The 16,764-nt window shown below is 34.1% G+C and overlaps 1 protein-coding gene across 3 annotated transcripts in view; it reads left to right on the forward strand.

Moving 5' to 3' along the window:
- The window catches only part of DOCK4 (dedicator of cytokinesis 4), a 498,642-nt gene extending 485,449 nt beyond the window's left edge, over window positions 1–13,193 (forward strand). For 2 of the 3 annotated variants that reach the window (XM_074268282.1, XM_074268283.1), the window contains 5 exons: window positions 53–162; window positions 2,603–2,675; window positions 4,575–4,688; window positions 7,186–7,247; window positions 10,586–13,193. In XM_074268282.1, the coding sequence (XP_074124383.1) occupies window positions 53–162; window positions 2,603–2,675; window positions 4,575–4,688; window positions 7,186–7,247; window positions 10,586–11,011 (785 nt within the window). In that variant the 3' untranslated portion in view covers window positions 11,012–13,193. The remainder of the gene's footprint in view (window positions 1–52; window positions 163–2,602; window positions 2,676–4,574; window positions 4,689–7,185; window positions 7,248–10,585) is intronic. The other variant, XM_074268284.1, reaches the window with a different exon arrangement.
- Window positions 13,194–16,764: the final 3,571 nt, after the last annotated feature.

Genomic DNA, 16,764 nt, shown 5'->3' on the forward strand with positions numbered 1-16,764 from the left:
ATATCCCCGTCCCCACCAGACTGACCATCTCGCCTTCTTTTTTTCCTTCTAGCCTCCCCTCTCCTGTCTGACAAACACAAACATTCCAGAGAAAACTCTTGCTTGTCTCCTAGAGAGAGACCATGCAGTGCCATCTATCCTACTCCCACGGAGCCTTCACAGGTAGCACTCATGGGAATGGGAGGCTTAGTTAACCAGGTGCAAGGGAAAAGGTAATAATCTAATGTTGGACTGCTTAAAACCACTGGTATTTCTCCAGAGAAGCTGACTTGAGCTTCTGTAAGGCAATGTCACAGGCAAAACAGGGTTGGAACAAAATGCCAAATTTGATTGCATATAATGTACAAATTGTATTCTCTCTGCCCAAGGCCTGAGAGTTCCTTTTTGCTCATATTAGCAATCAAAATACATATAGTCTGGCCAAAAGAACGCGGAGGGAAATAAAGTTTCTGACCTTGATTTTATCCTTCTTGTCACAGCCTCCCAACTTCATGCAGCTTTTAATGTTTTTCAAATGTGGTATGTGTGTTAAACATCATTCAAGGTGCCTTTCATGAATTAGAATACATCCAGAGGAAAGTGATGAAGATGATGAAAGACCTAGACCAATCCATAGGAGTATGGATTTTAGACACTGGATTTACTGGGGAATATAATTTTTTTCATTTAAAATATTTCCATAGCAAAAAAGGTATTCATTTTGTTGTTTAGCCTCAAAGGTCATCAGTGGGAGAAGCTGCAGAAAGGGTGCTTTCACTTTAGTGCTAAGAAAAAAAAAGCACTAATAAATTAAAACCATTTAATAACGTTAGAACGTGTCTCCTCAGAGGGTGATGGTTTTTCCCTTCATTGGAAAACTTCAAGCAGAGGCTGGATGCCCCTGTGTCTGGGAATCCTTTAAGGAGATTCTCATTCAGCTATTGGTGAGCTTAGCCTCTCAATTCCCTTTTGAACTCTTGAGATTCTGGGATTTTAGCCTCATTTGGAAATACACTACTTAAGTATCTCTAATCTGTTTAAATCTGATGCGACAGAGTTATATTTGGCACCCTCTTTGTGACATCCAGAAATAATAGAGGTGAGATCATAATTCAGGAAAAAACATTTTAAAACCCTCCTTCTCCTTTTTTTCTTTCAATAAGTATTTATTCTAGCCATGGGGGATAGAGACAAAATGAAACAGTACCTGGCTTTAAGAATGTACACTTTGGGAGACAAAGGGAGTAAAATTAGAGAGATGTCTTTTCTGACTCTTTTCCTACCCTGGATATGAAGAAATTTTGGTGGTATTAAGGAACCTGAAGATAATTTGAGAGTTGTAACATGGTAAAAAGTTGAAGATTCACGATACCTTTTGTTTGGTCTTACAAATTTTGTGGGGGTAAATTTAATCTCTGAACATGTAACAGGTAAAATATGAGTAAATTCTAAATCATTTCTACCTTTTAACAGAAATAGTGGGTTTTATTTTTTTCCATGCATCCTTTTTTCCCCCCCTATATTATTTTCCCAGGGAACAGCAACTAAAAAGAGAGATTTGATTTGTAATTGGTTCATTCGTGCTGATTAGGTAATCTTCTTGTAATCCCAAGACACCTCATCTGTAATACTCTGGTATCTTTCAGAAATTATGTCTGAGTACATTTGGCTGAACTAGCTAATCATTTTTATTTCCCTTTGTCATTTGATCTTGCAAGGGAATTTCAATGTTGTTCCATCTGCTCAAGGAAAATGCTGCCAACATAAAGGACTCAGAAAGTCATGGATACTTGAAATCTCTTGAGTCCTTCCCCTGGTGAAATTATATTCTGTGATGACACAACAAAAAACTCCTAAATCATGTCTTTTGCCATGTTTTATCTATTTTTGAGATTATATATTCTAACTTTTAACATATAAGCTTTCTAACTCTTTTGGAATAAAATCTATTCAACATAAATATTAAAGCCAACATTTATCTTTAATTCTCATTTGAATTTTATTTTCTATAGTATCATATACTCTTATTTACAAATTATTCTTTTGTTTAACCTATAGTTAACATTGACTTCAAGAAAAATCAAATCTATTTTTATTGATTTTTCTTTTACATTTTTACCAAATTTTTCAGAGGACCATTCTTTGTCACAAAGAAGAAAAAAAAAGAAGGATCAACTCTTTTCAACAGAATCTGATAGTATATGTAATGTTCTACATCCAAAGTCCACCACCCATTTTTAAAAGGAAGGAGAGTTGTTTTCTCACTTCTTCCTAACGGCCTAGATTGGACATTAAAATTGTATAGCATTCACTTCCATTCCAGAAATATATTTAAATGCTAATTTTGTTGCTATTTCTACTTAGATCAATCCAACTTCTGAATATTATTTTCCCTTTCTGAAAACAAATGCATTATCTTTCTTTCATTTTTGTGTGGGGGAGTTGCTTTTTGTTTTGGCTTTTTGTCCTAAAGCATAACCAGATTTTTTGTTTCTAGGTTCTTTGTACTATATTTTAAATTATTTGGAATCAAGTTCAGTTGTGAGATAATACATTCTAAAGAGTGTTATAAGGCAGGATGTTCTATTGCGTTATAAAACATTAAATTCTCCTGAATTTCCAGAGGATGCTGTTTAATCATATTGGAGATGGTCCTTTGCCACGAAGTGACCCTAATCTTTCTGCACCTGATAAAGGTGGGTCTAAACTCAGTTCGTCTGCTAGAGTTTTTGTTGTCTTCATTTTCAGCCTTCTATGTATCTAATGTGGAATTTCCTTGCCCTTGTACTTAGTGAAATATTTTTAATAGTCAGAACTGTTTTTCTCTTTTGAGAGCTCCACATTGACAATTATGATACTTACAATTTGTTTTCATATTAAAGTTTGAATATTTGTACAAAGAGCAAGAAAAGCAGTCCACAGTTAATGGCTCTCTGCCTTAATGGAACACAGGGGAAAATCTCTGTTCTTTAACAAAAAAGGTTGCCAATTTGGTTACTCTTTTGCTGTAGAAAGAGAGGTAACTTGGTAGATTGATTTCATACTTACAATTCTTTGTCTCCATTACAAAATATTGTCTCCCAGCCTCATCTGTTATTTGCAGTGACACTGGCTTAGTTCTCTGTGCAATTAAATGGTATTTAAAAATTACAATCCAGCGCATAATGGAATGTGCTTTGTCTGAAAGTCACTTGAAAAAGATCCATTCTTAGTTGCAAATAACGTATTAGCGTCAATCTGTGCAGCACAGCACAGAATGAAATGCAGATTAAACATGTCCTCCTCATCTATTTGGGAATAAAAATGGCCTTTCAGGAAATCACCCATTTGCCTCTTTCAGGGTCAAGCTTCAAATGTGGAAGAGGTCCACAGGCAAATGAATCAAGAGCCTTTAATGGAAATGTCCTTCCTGAAATGCATTTTAATTGCCCTTCATTAAGAACATAGCTCCTGCTTTCATTTGAATGTACTGGCGAATGAATATAAAACTTTTCAGTACAAATCACAGATCCCTTAGGTCCTGACCAAGAAGAATTTAAAAGCTGAAAATGTCACTTTGATACAAATCCAATAGTGGATGCTAAAGGTTGAATTGAGAGATGTAAGATTGTTCACTTCCATTTGCAAAGTTATTTCAAAAAGAACTGTGGCTGGACTTTTAAAAATGATTTTCAAGCAGATGTCCACATTATTATTTGTGGTACTCATAGCTGTTTGTTCATTTTAATCCATGAGATTTAAATCCTTGAAGTTGCCAGGAGATGGCAGTGTCTGTATAGGCAGCTTTCCATTAGATCTGTTGAACTCATTTTGTTTTTGAAACCAGTTTGTATGTATATGTTATGTATTACATATGTATATATATGTATTATATATATATAATATATATATGTGTGTGTGTGTGTGTGTGTGTGTGTGTCACATAACATGAAAGAGAGTTTTTGTTTTATTGTCTTCAATATGCTTATTCAAGATTTCAACATCTTTCTGGAAATTAGAGCCACTTCATCAGCCAATCAGAGAGTATGGGGGAATGAACAATAATATCCTTTTGTGTTTACCATCATCTCTGTGACCCACTACAATTTATTTAGGATTTTTTCTGAAAGCACAGCGCCTATCTGACCTCCAAGGGAATATGATACAGTTATTTTTGTTGTCTATCATGTCCCTTTTTTTTCCTTTTAAATAGCACTGCCCACCAGTTGGAATGTTAGCATTTCATTGCTTCTCCTTTAGGGTATTATTTGCCAAGAAAGTTTCATAAGAAATCAAGTTTTAAAATAGTCTCAAGGATATGTCTGCCATCTGTTATCAAGCAACTAAACAGTTTCTGATTCTCAACAAGCTTCAATCCTGCCTAGAGTTAAGTAGCTCTATTGGATAGCTAAATTGAAATGAAGAGAAATACTATCGTTAAATTAAATGTCAATTGCAAGTGTAAGTAGTCCATGAAATAATGGTATTCAGTAGATTTCGTAGTGATTTTTAAAAATTTTTTGGGTAGTTCTAACTTTCTCCAGGTATTAAAGACTTATTAAGTCACAAAGAAGAGCTGGAAACTTGTGTATTTCAGCTTTCTTATTCCCTTCCAGCTGTGAATCCCACCCCTAGCAGCTGGAGCCTGGACAGTGGGAAAGAAGCCAAGAACATGTTGGATAGTGGGAAACTTATATCTCCCCCTGTCCCTCCAAGACCCACACAAACTGGTGGGTATTTGAGCCATCACTTCTGTAAAAATACTTTTTACTAACCACTCCACCCTATTCTGAATTACTCAGAGAATAGGTGTTCATTTTCTGAGAATGAAAACCTGAATAAGTCACTTGTTTTCTAATGTTACTCCTCCTACTCTGAGCTCCTATTCTTCTATAAATATGGAAGAAAATCAATATTGGAACAAACCAAGAATCTTTCAGCCCAGAAGCATTCTGCTTCTGACTCACCCTTCATAATATCATCATCAAAGTTTTAGAGATGTTACCTAACCTAACTAACTCATCTTCATCTCATTATCCAACTGGTTCCTTTGATACTAATTCAGTTAATTTTTTCTTAATTTTATTCTGATACCAAGTTAGTCATTACAAAATAGAAATTCAGCAGTTATTGGTCAGCTACAAAGAATACTTTGCACATAGCAATAATCATTTATTTGTTGTTTATTAAAGAGTCCTTCTATGTGAGGTTTTATGAAATTTCATTTTGTTTATTTCATGATTACTAAGGTTATACTGCATTAGTTTTCTGAAATGACCTCCATGGCATTTGATAAATTCTAGATTTTTTTTTTTTAAAGCAAATAAACATGGTTTCATAGCCTCTTTGTTTCCCCCTCACACAAGTACTCTGCTCTTTTGTCAAGGCAGGAAGGCTCCTAAAAAAATCTATAACAGATTCTTTTAAAATGGTTCTTGTATGATTTAACAGCTAGACTAACAGCTTGTGTTTCTGATGCAGCAATCTATTGTCCTACTTCAGGCTAAGGCATAAGAAGGCCAATTTGAAAGCATAGCTTTAAAGATGAGTTTTTAGTCTCCTGAGAACTTGATTTTTCAAATAAGACATTATATTGACTTCAGACATGGCCCTTATAGGGTAGTCAGAGGCAAGGTGAAAGATTTGGAACTGAAAACTAGGATTTTCTCCAAAATCTTGTACTTAATAATTCTATTTATAAATTACCCATGTTGATTTTCTGAGAATTAAAAACTGAGGGCAGTTATTTTCTTATGTTCCCTCTTCTACTTTGAGTTCTGATCATAAGTCGGGTATATGTAGGTACACACATACACATATGCATGTATATACATATTACTATTCATTCAAACTTATGACTATTGGTAGAATTACTTCTTTTGGTAGGACTGAAGAAATCACAATAATATTGTTACTAAAATGATATTTCAAATCATTTCAGCAAATACATTGAAATGCATTTATGTGTCTCCTGGTAATTTTTATTATCTCACACAATCCAGTGGACATTTATTTGGCTTTCACTTTGGCCAGTGGACAACTCAGAACAAACGAGGGACTTCACAGGTTAGTTAGCCTAACTTCAGACTTGACCTACAGTCAAGAGATCTACATTTCCTCCTGCATAGATTGCATATCTAATTGTTGTGAAGTTTCCATTTGTGTTTGCTACTGTGGGGATCTATAGCTGTATGTATTTCCTCTTTCAAGTCACTAAATAGTTTTGTTATAATTCATTGAACAGAGTATACTTAAAATATCCGTTATTCTAAAGTAATGTGTGACAATACTTGAGTATAAGAGGATCTGACAAGTAATTATGGACCCATCACATTATATCAGATTATGACTGTCCATCTACTATTAAGTGTTGCGAGTTGTGGTTTGAACGAAAACTAAAAGATCTCTGGGATAAAGAATCAACCTTAATATGGTTCTATTGTAAATGTTCATGTGAGCAGTAAAGAGAGATTTGTCTTGCTGTGCTAGAGAGTATGAAGTATTAATTTGGTCTCAATTGTAGACTGTTGTCTGTGTATCTCAAAACATACACAACATAATTTGTTTTTTTAAAGCAGAGGAAAGCAGTGTGATCAGAAATGCTAGTTATTAATATTTTAGCATCAAAGGAGAATTTAGCTAGTAGAGAGACTAGTTCAAGCATTACAGTTTCCTACCAAGTTTCTGGTATTATAGATAGAATATTGTCATTTCATGTTTGAAAAACTTAGAGGATGATGTATAGTCCTGGCTGTAAATGTGTGAAACACAAATGATATATATTCATCTTTCTTATATATCTATAGTTATGTGTATTTTTTTTTTCTGTCTGTGTATCTCAGGAGTGCTAATGATCCTGCTATAAGCTGCTACATTTCTGGCCTGTGGTCCTCCTTTAGCTGTCCAGGTCACAGTGTCTATCTTACTATCTTTTCTAAGTTACTATCATTTCATTAATAAACACCATGTTTTCAGGATCTCTAGCTCTTGGACCTTCATGAGAGCTGTGACATTTTATTGGCAATTTGTTAGTGATAACTCTGTAGCCTTGAAGTTATGCATATGTTCCCATTCAGGGTCTATTCTGTGGCTTAACATACTAACTTTGGGTATGATAAAAAGGGAAGGCTTTTGGTTTGGGGGTTTTTTGGCTCCATAAAAATGGAGAGCTACTTGGAGTAAATTGTCTAGCTTCTTTGAAATGAAATGAAATCTTTCTGTCTACAGCTTCACCAGCAAGACATGGGACATCAGTTTCTCCCTCTCCTGCTGGGCGATCTCCAATGAAGGTACAGGAACCTGGTATATTTCTCAGGGGAGACAAAGCTTCACACTCTTCATACCACACTTTCCCTCAGATTCATGACTATCAGGTGTATACTGGAGTCTTCATCCTCAAGCACATAATTTAGTTTAACAAACATTAAATGCCTTCTAAAAAAACAAAACACTCACTGTATTAAGTATTAGAGATACAAATATGAAAAATGACAGTTCCTGCTTTCAGGAGGTTGCTATTTAATAGGGGAGAGAGAGGGCAAAGCATAATCCTCATGGATACATGCATTAAGGTGGGAAGATACTCAAGGATGGAAAGTTTCCAATGAAAAATGACTTCTTCCCTATTAGTTACTTCTTATACAAGATGCAAATTCAAACTACAGGCATTATTCTCCCAAAACAGTAACAAAGTGTTTCATAAAGGTAAAATAAAGGTATTATTATAATAGGCATTAAATTATAAGAAATACACATATCAAAAAGACCAACATTTAAGTTGAATACAAGGGAAGTCAAAAGTCCCTAATCATCTTCAGCAATTTTTAAGTCAAATCTGAGTGAAAAACCAACATAAGTTAGAAATCAGGTGGCTATTCTTCAAATCCTACTTGGTCCTTTTTTTTTTTTTTCTTTTTTTTTCTTTTTTTTTTTTTTGAAGGGAATGGCATGTTGTGGTGTCTGTTTACTTTTTGTTATGCATTATCCTCATCCATCTTAATAATGCAGCCTATGTTGTTGTTTTTTTAATCATTTGAAACAGCCTGCTGGCATGTGAATTAGAAATGCATATTTATGATTGAAAGAGAAGGGAGCCCAGCTCTTCCAAAAACTGGGAGAACAATATGGAAAACTTTCAAAAAGATAAGTTTGGATTGGGATGAAGACATAAGCTATTTAAAATTTCAGTACATAAAACATCTACCCTGGAAATAAAAAAAACTGCCTTCAGTCTCTTAGGATAAATTGAATCAGACAGTATACCAGGATTGTCAATATAATCACTTGATGATATAAGATCTGAGTCTTAGTATAATTGCCTTTTTTTTTTTTAGAAGCTATTGTAATAAAGGTGAGTATGAGGTTGAAGTGAGAATTTCAAGAGTTTTTGCACTTAAGTATATGAAAATACCCAGGTTTTATATCTCTTCTGCTGATGAGGTGTTTTGAAGCTAATGGGAAAGAGAAACTTAGCCTCTCCAAACAAATTGTGGCAGGTCAAGGAGACATTGAGAATTGTGCATTGTTAATAATGCCTGATTGTAGAAAGTAAGGGTCCTCAAAGCAAAACTGGAGGAAATCACAGAGAAGTCTGATTTCATTCCTGCTGCTAGACTTTCTACTCTCGTAACTTGTTGGTGAGTTAAATGGTCTCATTATTTTTATCTGAAGAGATATGTGTAGAATCTGAATCAGACTTTGAGAGGTAGAAGGCTTACAGGTGTTATTTAATGATGAAGTGTGTGTGTATGTCACACATACATAAAATGGTAAAATAGAATTTTTCAATATTTTTACGTGAAAAGTAGCATTTCATACCACACACATTTCATAACATATCCCCCAATGGGACAGCCAACCTTGAGGGAGAGAGAATAGAATCATGTTTTTATATTTGTCCTATTACCTATTAGCAGAGCTGTAACATATTGACCCAGAATTTTATTCAGGCTTGGTATGATAATCATTATTTGTAATGTCGGGAAAAGTTTTGAATTTTAATTCTGCCTCAGATAGTTCCTTGCTATATATTCCTAGGAGTGTCACTTAACTATGACTTCTTCAGCTGTAAAAATGGAGGTACCTACCTCACAGAAATGTCATGAGGACTGAATTATTAACATATGCAAAACCTTAAAGCTTTATATAAATATTACATCCTGGTTTTAAGTCCTTTCTTTGATATCTCATGGCCATAGGCTGGTAATATTCAAGGAACTTGCATGGCTATTGTAATATACTCATTCAGTGATTCTCAATTTTTAAATAACTTCATCAATACAGTTTGTTTTATCACCATTCTCATTTATATAAAAGCACTTTATATATTATCCTTTTTTTTTTAAGGCTGGGGTTAAGTGACTTGCCCAGGGTCACACAGCTAGGAAGTGTTAAGTGTCTGAGACCAGATTTGAACTCGGATCCTCCTGAATTCAGGGCTGGTGCTCTATCCACTGCGCCACCTAGCTGCCCCACTTTATATATTATAAAGAGAATCCCATGAGATAAACAGTTAAATATTATTATCCCCGTTTTATAGATGAAGATACTTAAGGTCTCAGGTTAAAGGACTTGCCCAATGTCATGTCAATTATTAAATGAAGTTACAGCATGGAATAGCAAAAGATATCTGAATGAATGTATTTTACTGACTACAGGCATAGTAACATATGTTAGACTCATTTAAATAGGGAGAAAATTTTTTAAAGAACAGGTCTGAAATCTATATAAAAATGCCACTAAATATCATGTGTTCTCACTCCATAATTCCATTAGAGGGCACACTATTACTAAGTTAAAACAATCTGAATATAAGAATCAGGTCCTAATAACTAGCATTAGTCTACCATGAATTTAGGATAGGTATATTGTGGTGACAAAGAACCATGAATTTGGATCTTTTAAAGAGATGGTCTTAGGACTTCATATTTATGATGGATATCATATTCCCTGCCTTCTCACTAGGAAAGGAAGGAAATAAAGAAATATGGAACCGAAAAAAATTTAATTCAAAAAGAAAGAATATATAATTGCATAGACTGCCTAGAATTGGAGTTTTCTACTAGGAAACTTTTTTTTTTTTTTAAATACAAAAGATTTCTGAAGAAAAATTACAACTAACCTAGATTGTGGAAATAACAATTTAGAGTGAAAGCAAAAGCAAATAAATTGAGTTTTATGTCGATAGCTTTGAAAGCAGATTTATTCAAACCTTTTGGAACCTTATTTAAAAATAGGGTGATTGGTTTTTTTCCCCCTACATTCTGTCAGTCATGTATCCATTGAAATTCTGCATCATTACCTCCATCTCTGAAGATTCAGGTCCTCCCTCCAGGGCCCCTAAGAGGATTTCAGTATTATCCTTTTGTTCCTTATCTTTTAATTCTTTGGTTCTCTTTTGTCTTCCTAATGATGATGAAGTTGAGAAGTCTAATCATGTGGGTGATGGAATGGACTAGGAAGTTCCCATTCAGTTCTAGAGCTTGATTCCTATGTAGGGAATTCAATAGGCAAAGATGGATGAAAGAAAATATTACAGGCAATTCACTATTGATTTGAAACTGCCTCTTTGACTGTCTCTTTGTTTCTCATTCTTTTGTCTTCTCATTTCCACTTTGCTGATGAACAGGGTTCCATGCAATCATTTACCCCATCTCCAGTGGAGTATCATTCTTCAGGATTAATATCCAACTCTCCAGTCTTGTCGGGAAGTTATAGCAGTGGGATCTCATCTTTGAGCCGCTGTAGCACATCTGAAACTTCAGGCTTTGAAAATCCAGTGAATGAACAAACAGTCAGCTTGTCAACCTACAGTGTGCCTGAAGAGCCAGTGAGGAAGGAAAGCAAAACACCACCTCCTTACAGCGTTTATGAACGAACTTTGAGGCGTCCTGCTCCACTACCTCACAGCCTTTCCATCCCTGTTACTTCGGAGCCCCCAGCCTTGCCACCCAAACCTCTGTTGGCTCGATCAACCAACCTAGAGAATGGCAGCCGGAGGACTGAACAAGTCCCTCGGCCCAGACCCCTTCCTCGGAAGGTCTCTCAATTATAAGTCACTTTTCTATTCCTTCAAGATGAATTCTTTACCATTTACAAAGTAATAAAAATATGGTGAGAAGAAATTTAGTGTAGGCACTTTAATATTTTACCCAGATTTTTTTCTTCAAATAAAACTTGCTTATTAATATTATGTTGCACAATATTAAATAAAATTACTGATCTAGAAGGCCAGATATTATAGGAAGTGTGGTTGAGAGAATTTCATTAAAATGTTCTAATTTGAAAGTGGTAAATAGTGATATAGACTTTTTTGTATCTTTTTATGTTTACTTTTTTTACATAGTCTAATCTAAAATCAACACAATGCTGTCATTTGTGTTAAAGTTGTATACTTTTTACTGAATACTTGATACTATAAGAAAGCTTATTTAAATCAGTGCACATTCTAACACAATTGTCCTTATTCTAGAAGACTTCTGTAAATAGAACTGAAGTTTCTGGCTTTTTCACAAACAGAATGAAAACCGTACATCATTGGAAAACAGGTTGAAGGCCAGTTACTTGAAGTATATAATATTGAAGGGGTTGCAGGCGTCAAGTTTGAGGAGTACCTTTGTTCTGGAGACAAAACACTCCTTTCAGACTGCTTTTGAAGTTTGACAGCTGTCTACATATGTAAAACTATACTTTGAGGATTCGTTGATATCAATTCTCCAGTGTTCTTGTCTCCACTGTATCTCTCTTTTTTTAAGGTGCAATTCACTTTCAGTATTCCAACTGCTACCCTAAGCAAAAGACATTGTAGAAATGTTTACTTGGATTTTGTACCTGCTGACTTCAGAAGGTTCTTACATAAAATTGGTCATTGCAGAGGAACAAATGTTCCCGTATTAAATAGGCACAAATGAATGTGTCCCATTAACAAGGATACAGGAATCAATGTTGGACAGTATTAAATCAATACGTGCAAGTGAAGGGATTTAAAAAACTCTTCAAGAATATAGATTAGTACGACTACATGGCATCAGAACTTGTAAAAGGCAAAGGCATTATTGACTCTCAATTCTTCACAAAATAAGAAATTTCCTTCCAGCTCTACTTTCTTAACAGTGGAATTTCTCTCATCTAACTAATGATCCCTTTTTTCCTCTGGTTGGAGAAGATACCTGTAGTCCAATCTAGTTTAAACTTCCCAACATAGCATCTGTAGATCTAGCTAGGAATGCTAATGCCCCAGTTGTAGGAGTGTGGAAAAGCACCTTGTATGTAATATGTATTTTGTATCTTTGTTTTTTCTTTAACTGTTTATAACACTCACTTGATAATAGACGTATGAACTGTATTTAAAAATCATACTGTTAAAATATTTTCCCTCTTTTGTTGGGAAGCTCATGTTGGTTTAACTGTGTTTGCTTTTGTCAATAGCTTAAACTGGAAGGTGGTGACCACTTTTTTATATTCTCTCAATGAAACCATCCAGCAGGTATACGCTGTTGAGGCTGGTTATAGAGGTTTTCTATAATAAATGTTCAAGTATTTTTGTACATAACTGGTTAATTTTAATAAGAGATACCATTATGTGTAAAAAAAAATAAATAAAAGCAAACAGTTGTGTATGCAGTATGATTGTTATAATTATGCCAAATACTTTATGTATGAAAAAGAATATTTGTACATATGTGCTTTTAACAATAATTCTGCCATATTGACTTTACAATTTTGAATGTCAGAAAAATTAATATATGTTAAAATATTTATGTTTAGTGAAAGTATTCATAATTGAGAAAAGAAACATATGAATTTGAGCTTTGTATCTTGCAAGTTTTTGCAGTCTGAAATTTCTTGAACTTGCTTTTGATTATAACATTTTGTGTTTATAATCACATCCTAAATGATATGGGAGGTTCCCTTTTTCTGTTGGTATAAAGAGGTGAAGCCTCCCACTTAAATAAGGGGTCCCTGGTAAGATAACAAAGCTTCTCTGATTTCTTTTCCCTGTGTAGTTTTATAGATTTGTTGACTAGTGCTTGAGCACAGTATGAATCAGTGTTATTTGCTCTTGAAGCCATTTTTTTTTTATTTCTGGCAGTGAACAGAGTTGTTGAATTTATCATGTGCGTGTATTACTGAAGTCAGCTTTTGCAGCAGATTATTTCATGAGATTCTGTTTACCCAGATGTTCATGTTGGTTGCTGCAGAATGGTAAATATGAAATAAAATTACTTGATTAATCTTAACATTTTTATATTTTTGTGTGTGTTTTTGTGTAGAGGAGTTCAGCTGTGTAAATCTATCTCCCAGAGTGAATATTTTCGACTGGTCTCTTGAGAGAACTGCTTTCTTCTCACATGAAACAATGCTTCTCATTGTATTTTTTTTTTTCAGCTATACAATTCATGTTTGTGGTATAAAGAGGAAAGATGGTGGAAACTTGGGCTTCCTATTGCTTGAAAAGTGGGTTAAATGTACCTCTTTAGCTGACCATTGATTAGCTTAACTGGATCCCTGTTTTACCCTTCAGAACACCAAAAAAGAAAGAACTCAATGCAAAAACGACAGCCAGCTGCTATGTAAAGCTGCCGATACACCTTCCCTTTGCCAACTGCGACAAACTATGTTTGGGAGCCAGCTGTTTTTAGTCAGTTCCATAAAAGTGTGCTAGGAAATGTATTAGGCCAAAAAACTGTATGTAAATAAAGTTTTCCTTTTTCATTATGAGCTGTTCATATGCCACAAACAAGTTTATTACTCTGAAGTCAATGCTAATCACTCTTTTTTCATAACCTTATGATAATACATACTTATATACCATCATCAAAAATGTTTAGATTATTTCTCAACACACTTCTGTGGTCTCAGTCACCATCCTTGTAATGTTATTGACCAAAATGCAGCTCCCTTTTCACTCCCCTGTATTTTTTTATTAGAATGTAAGCTCCTTGAGATCAGGGACTGTCTTTGTATCTAAGGTTAGTGCCTAATAAGCAGTTAATAAATGCTTTTCCATTTATTCAATGTTTGTTTGGGACCCTTTTCATTATAACTGAGGTCATAATAATGGTCTAAGTAGCTCAGAATCCTAAGTGACAGAATATCTCTATACTGTTAGAAGAGGAATAAAATAAGGGAGGAGAAGGAGGAAGAAAGGAAATAAGATTTGCAGTTTTATTTAATTGATCCATACTAATTCACACATTAAAAATGTGGTTTAGAACTTTTATCGAAATAAAGGCTTAATTATTGTAAGCCTTGTTCAAAATTTGAGGATAAATTTTCCCGAGTCAATTAAATGTTTTATAGTTATTTGTGCTGAACAAAGTAATGTTCCTTTTTATGGAAGTCTTTGAATTACTCACGAAGACAAAACAGTAATAAACATGCATGTTAAGAATGTTACCATCTCAGGGAGTAGGGATGGGAGGATAGATAGAATATGAAACTCAAAACTTTGTAAAAAAAAAAAAAAAAGTTAAAAATTGTTTTAATATGTAATTGGGGAAAATAAAATACATTTTTAAAAAAGAAAGAATGTTATCCACCGAAAGAAAGCCTTTTAACTATTACTATTAAGCTGGGTATGCTGTACCTTTGTCTTTCAAGAGCTTATTTTCTAAATATGGGTTGGATTTGCAATTCCTTACCATAAAGAGCTCTTTCTACCTATCCTTTTACTTAGCAGATAAATGCTGGAAATTTGCCTGAAGTAAATAGAGTTTAACTGATTTGCAGTCTTAGTGTCCTAGACAGAATCTGAACTCAAGTCTTCTGGACTCAGCCCAGTATTCCATATACTTACTATACATTTAGTGAGGTTACCTATATACCCTCTGAATTTAACTAAAAAGATAGAACTTTTTTGATACTTCAAATGAACTGTTAACTGTATAAGAGAGAAACTGGAAGGCTTTTAATATAACATTTGTAGGCGCATAAGAGCTAGAAACCTTTAACATTCTTATTTCATAAAATATCTCACCAATTCAGAGGTCACTTAACTATGGTAGTATGCTGGAGTCAATTCATAATAGATCAGAACACGAATCTTTACGTTTTCAATGTGAGCATTTATACTTCAGAAATTAGCCAGAAGTACCTATCAGGATTTAATTTGTTTGTTGATTGGCTAGACTTTGGAAAATTATAAAGAAAATATTAATTCTACAAATTAAACTTAAAGGTATGATCTGAATTTTTTTTTTTTTAAAGAGAGGGGGAGAGTAGGTTGTTAAAGATTTGCCAGTATACCCCTGCTTATCTATCTCAACCCTCCTAAGAAGCTTAAAGTTAGGAAAAAAAGATCTATGAATGGCCAAACTAGATGCCATATACTTACACTAAAGCTGATGCACTTAACTCATAGAAAAAGTCATTTTTTAGACATAATTCAAGCAAGAATGATTAACTGGTGTTCCAGCCCAAGGGAAATTGTAGTTTCTTTGACAATAAAGGTTGTAATAGTTTCCACATTGTCATCCCTAAATTTGTTTCTCTGCAACTTCTTATTCCTAGTCTTGTCCTTTGGACCAAATAGAAAAAAAGTATATTCCATGTAAGCCTTAAAGATAGTCAACATGTGCCCCATCCCTTGGTCATCTTTTCCTCTTATTAGACCTCAGTTCTTTCTACCAGTCTTCATATAGAATTGGCTTAAGGCCTCTCTGTAGTCATTCTTACTACCTTTTTCTGAATACTGAAATGTTATGAACAGAACCAAATAGTGTCTAAAAAAGGGGTACCATTCCTTTCTGGATAGTGCAATGCTCTTGATTCAGCCCAAAATTACATTAGCTTTTTTGGTTGCCATATCACATTATTGATTCATGTTGAGCTTGAATAAATAAATAAATAAAATATCCAAATCCTTATCACAAAATTCACAGATAGCCATTATCTGAGTCTAGCCTCCTAACCAATTTTGAATTTTTTTAAATATGTCACCTAATCTTGATTTTTTTTATCTCCCCAGTAAAGATAGCATGAGCACCCATTATGCAAGGAATTGCAAATCCATCACATATTTGGAAAGCAAGTTCTGGAAAAACAAAGGTACAGCATACACAGCTTAACAGTAATAGTTAAAAGTCTTTTTAAGTCTTTCAGGAGATAACATTCTTTTAAAAATATATTTTATTTTCCCCCAATTATATGATAAAACAATTTGTTAAATTCTTTACTAAAATCTAGGAAAGCCACATTTCACATAAAAGCAAAGAGACAGTTGGGCTTGAGAAACTTCTAAGTGTACTATGGTTACAGCATAGTATAGTAACTGATGTTCATTATAATAATGCTATCATCTCCAAAATGTTAACTTATGTTCAACATATACTGTTTTACAAAGCAAGAATAAACTCAGTACATCTTAGAAAGATTTTCATCATAAGCCATTAAGATAAAAATAATTTGGTACTCAAAGGAATAAACTTCAATTATCTTTGAGATCAATGAGACCTTATTGTAATGTGATTGAAGGGCACCGTTTTCTGCCTCATTACAATGGAAACAAAAAGGCTTTAGAACATTTTGATTCTTATGTAGTACCTCTCTGGGGTCATTCCCCCAAAACATTGCTGGCTTGAGTTCTCAGAGGGAAATTAATTCTCCTCTTAACGCTCTAGGATTCACCCTGAAATATTTGGGTTATATTGTATAGTGAGTCCCCATTAGACATTTACCAGCCAGAATTAGTTAACCCTTATACAAAAGATATTTACTAATATACTAAAATGTTAGTAGAAAACTAATTCCTCCCAAAGTGTGGAACATGCTCTCCTTATGAACGCTATCTCTGGGGACACTTGGCTC

This window comes from Sminthopsis crassicaudata, chromosome 5, assembly GCF_048593235.1.
Source record: "Sminthopsis crassicaudata isolate SCR6 chromosome 5, ASM4859323v1, whole genome shotgun sequence".
In the NCBI taxonomy this organism is placed as follows: Eukaryota; Metazoa; Chordata; class Mammalia; order Dasyuromorphia; family Dasyuridae; genus Sminthopsis; species Sminthopsis crassicaudata.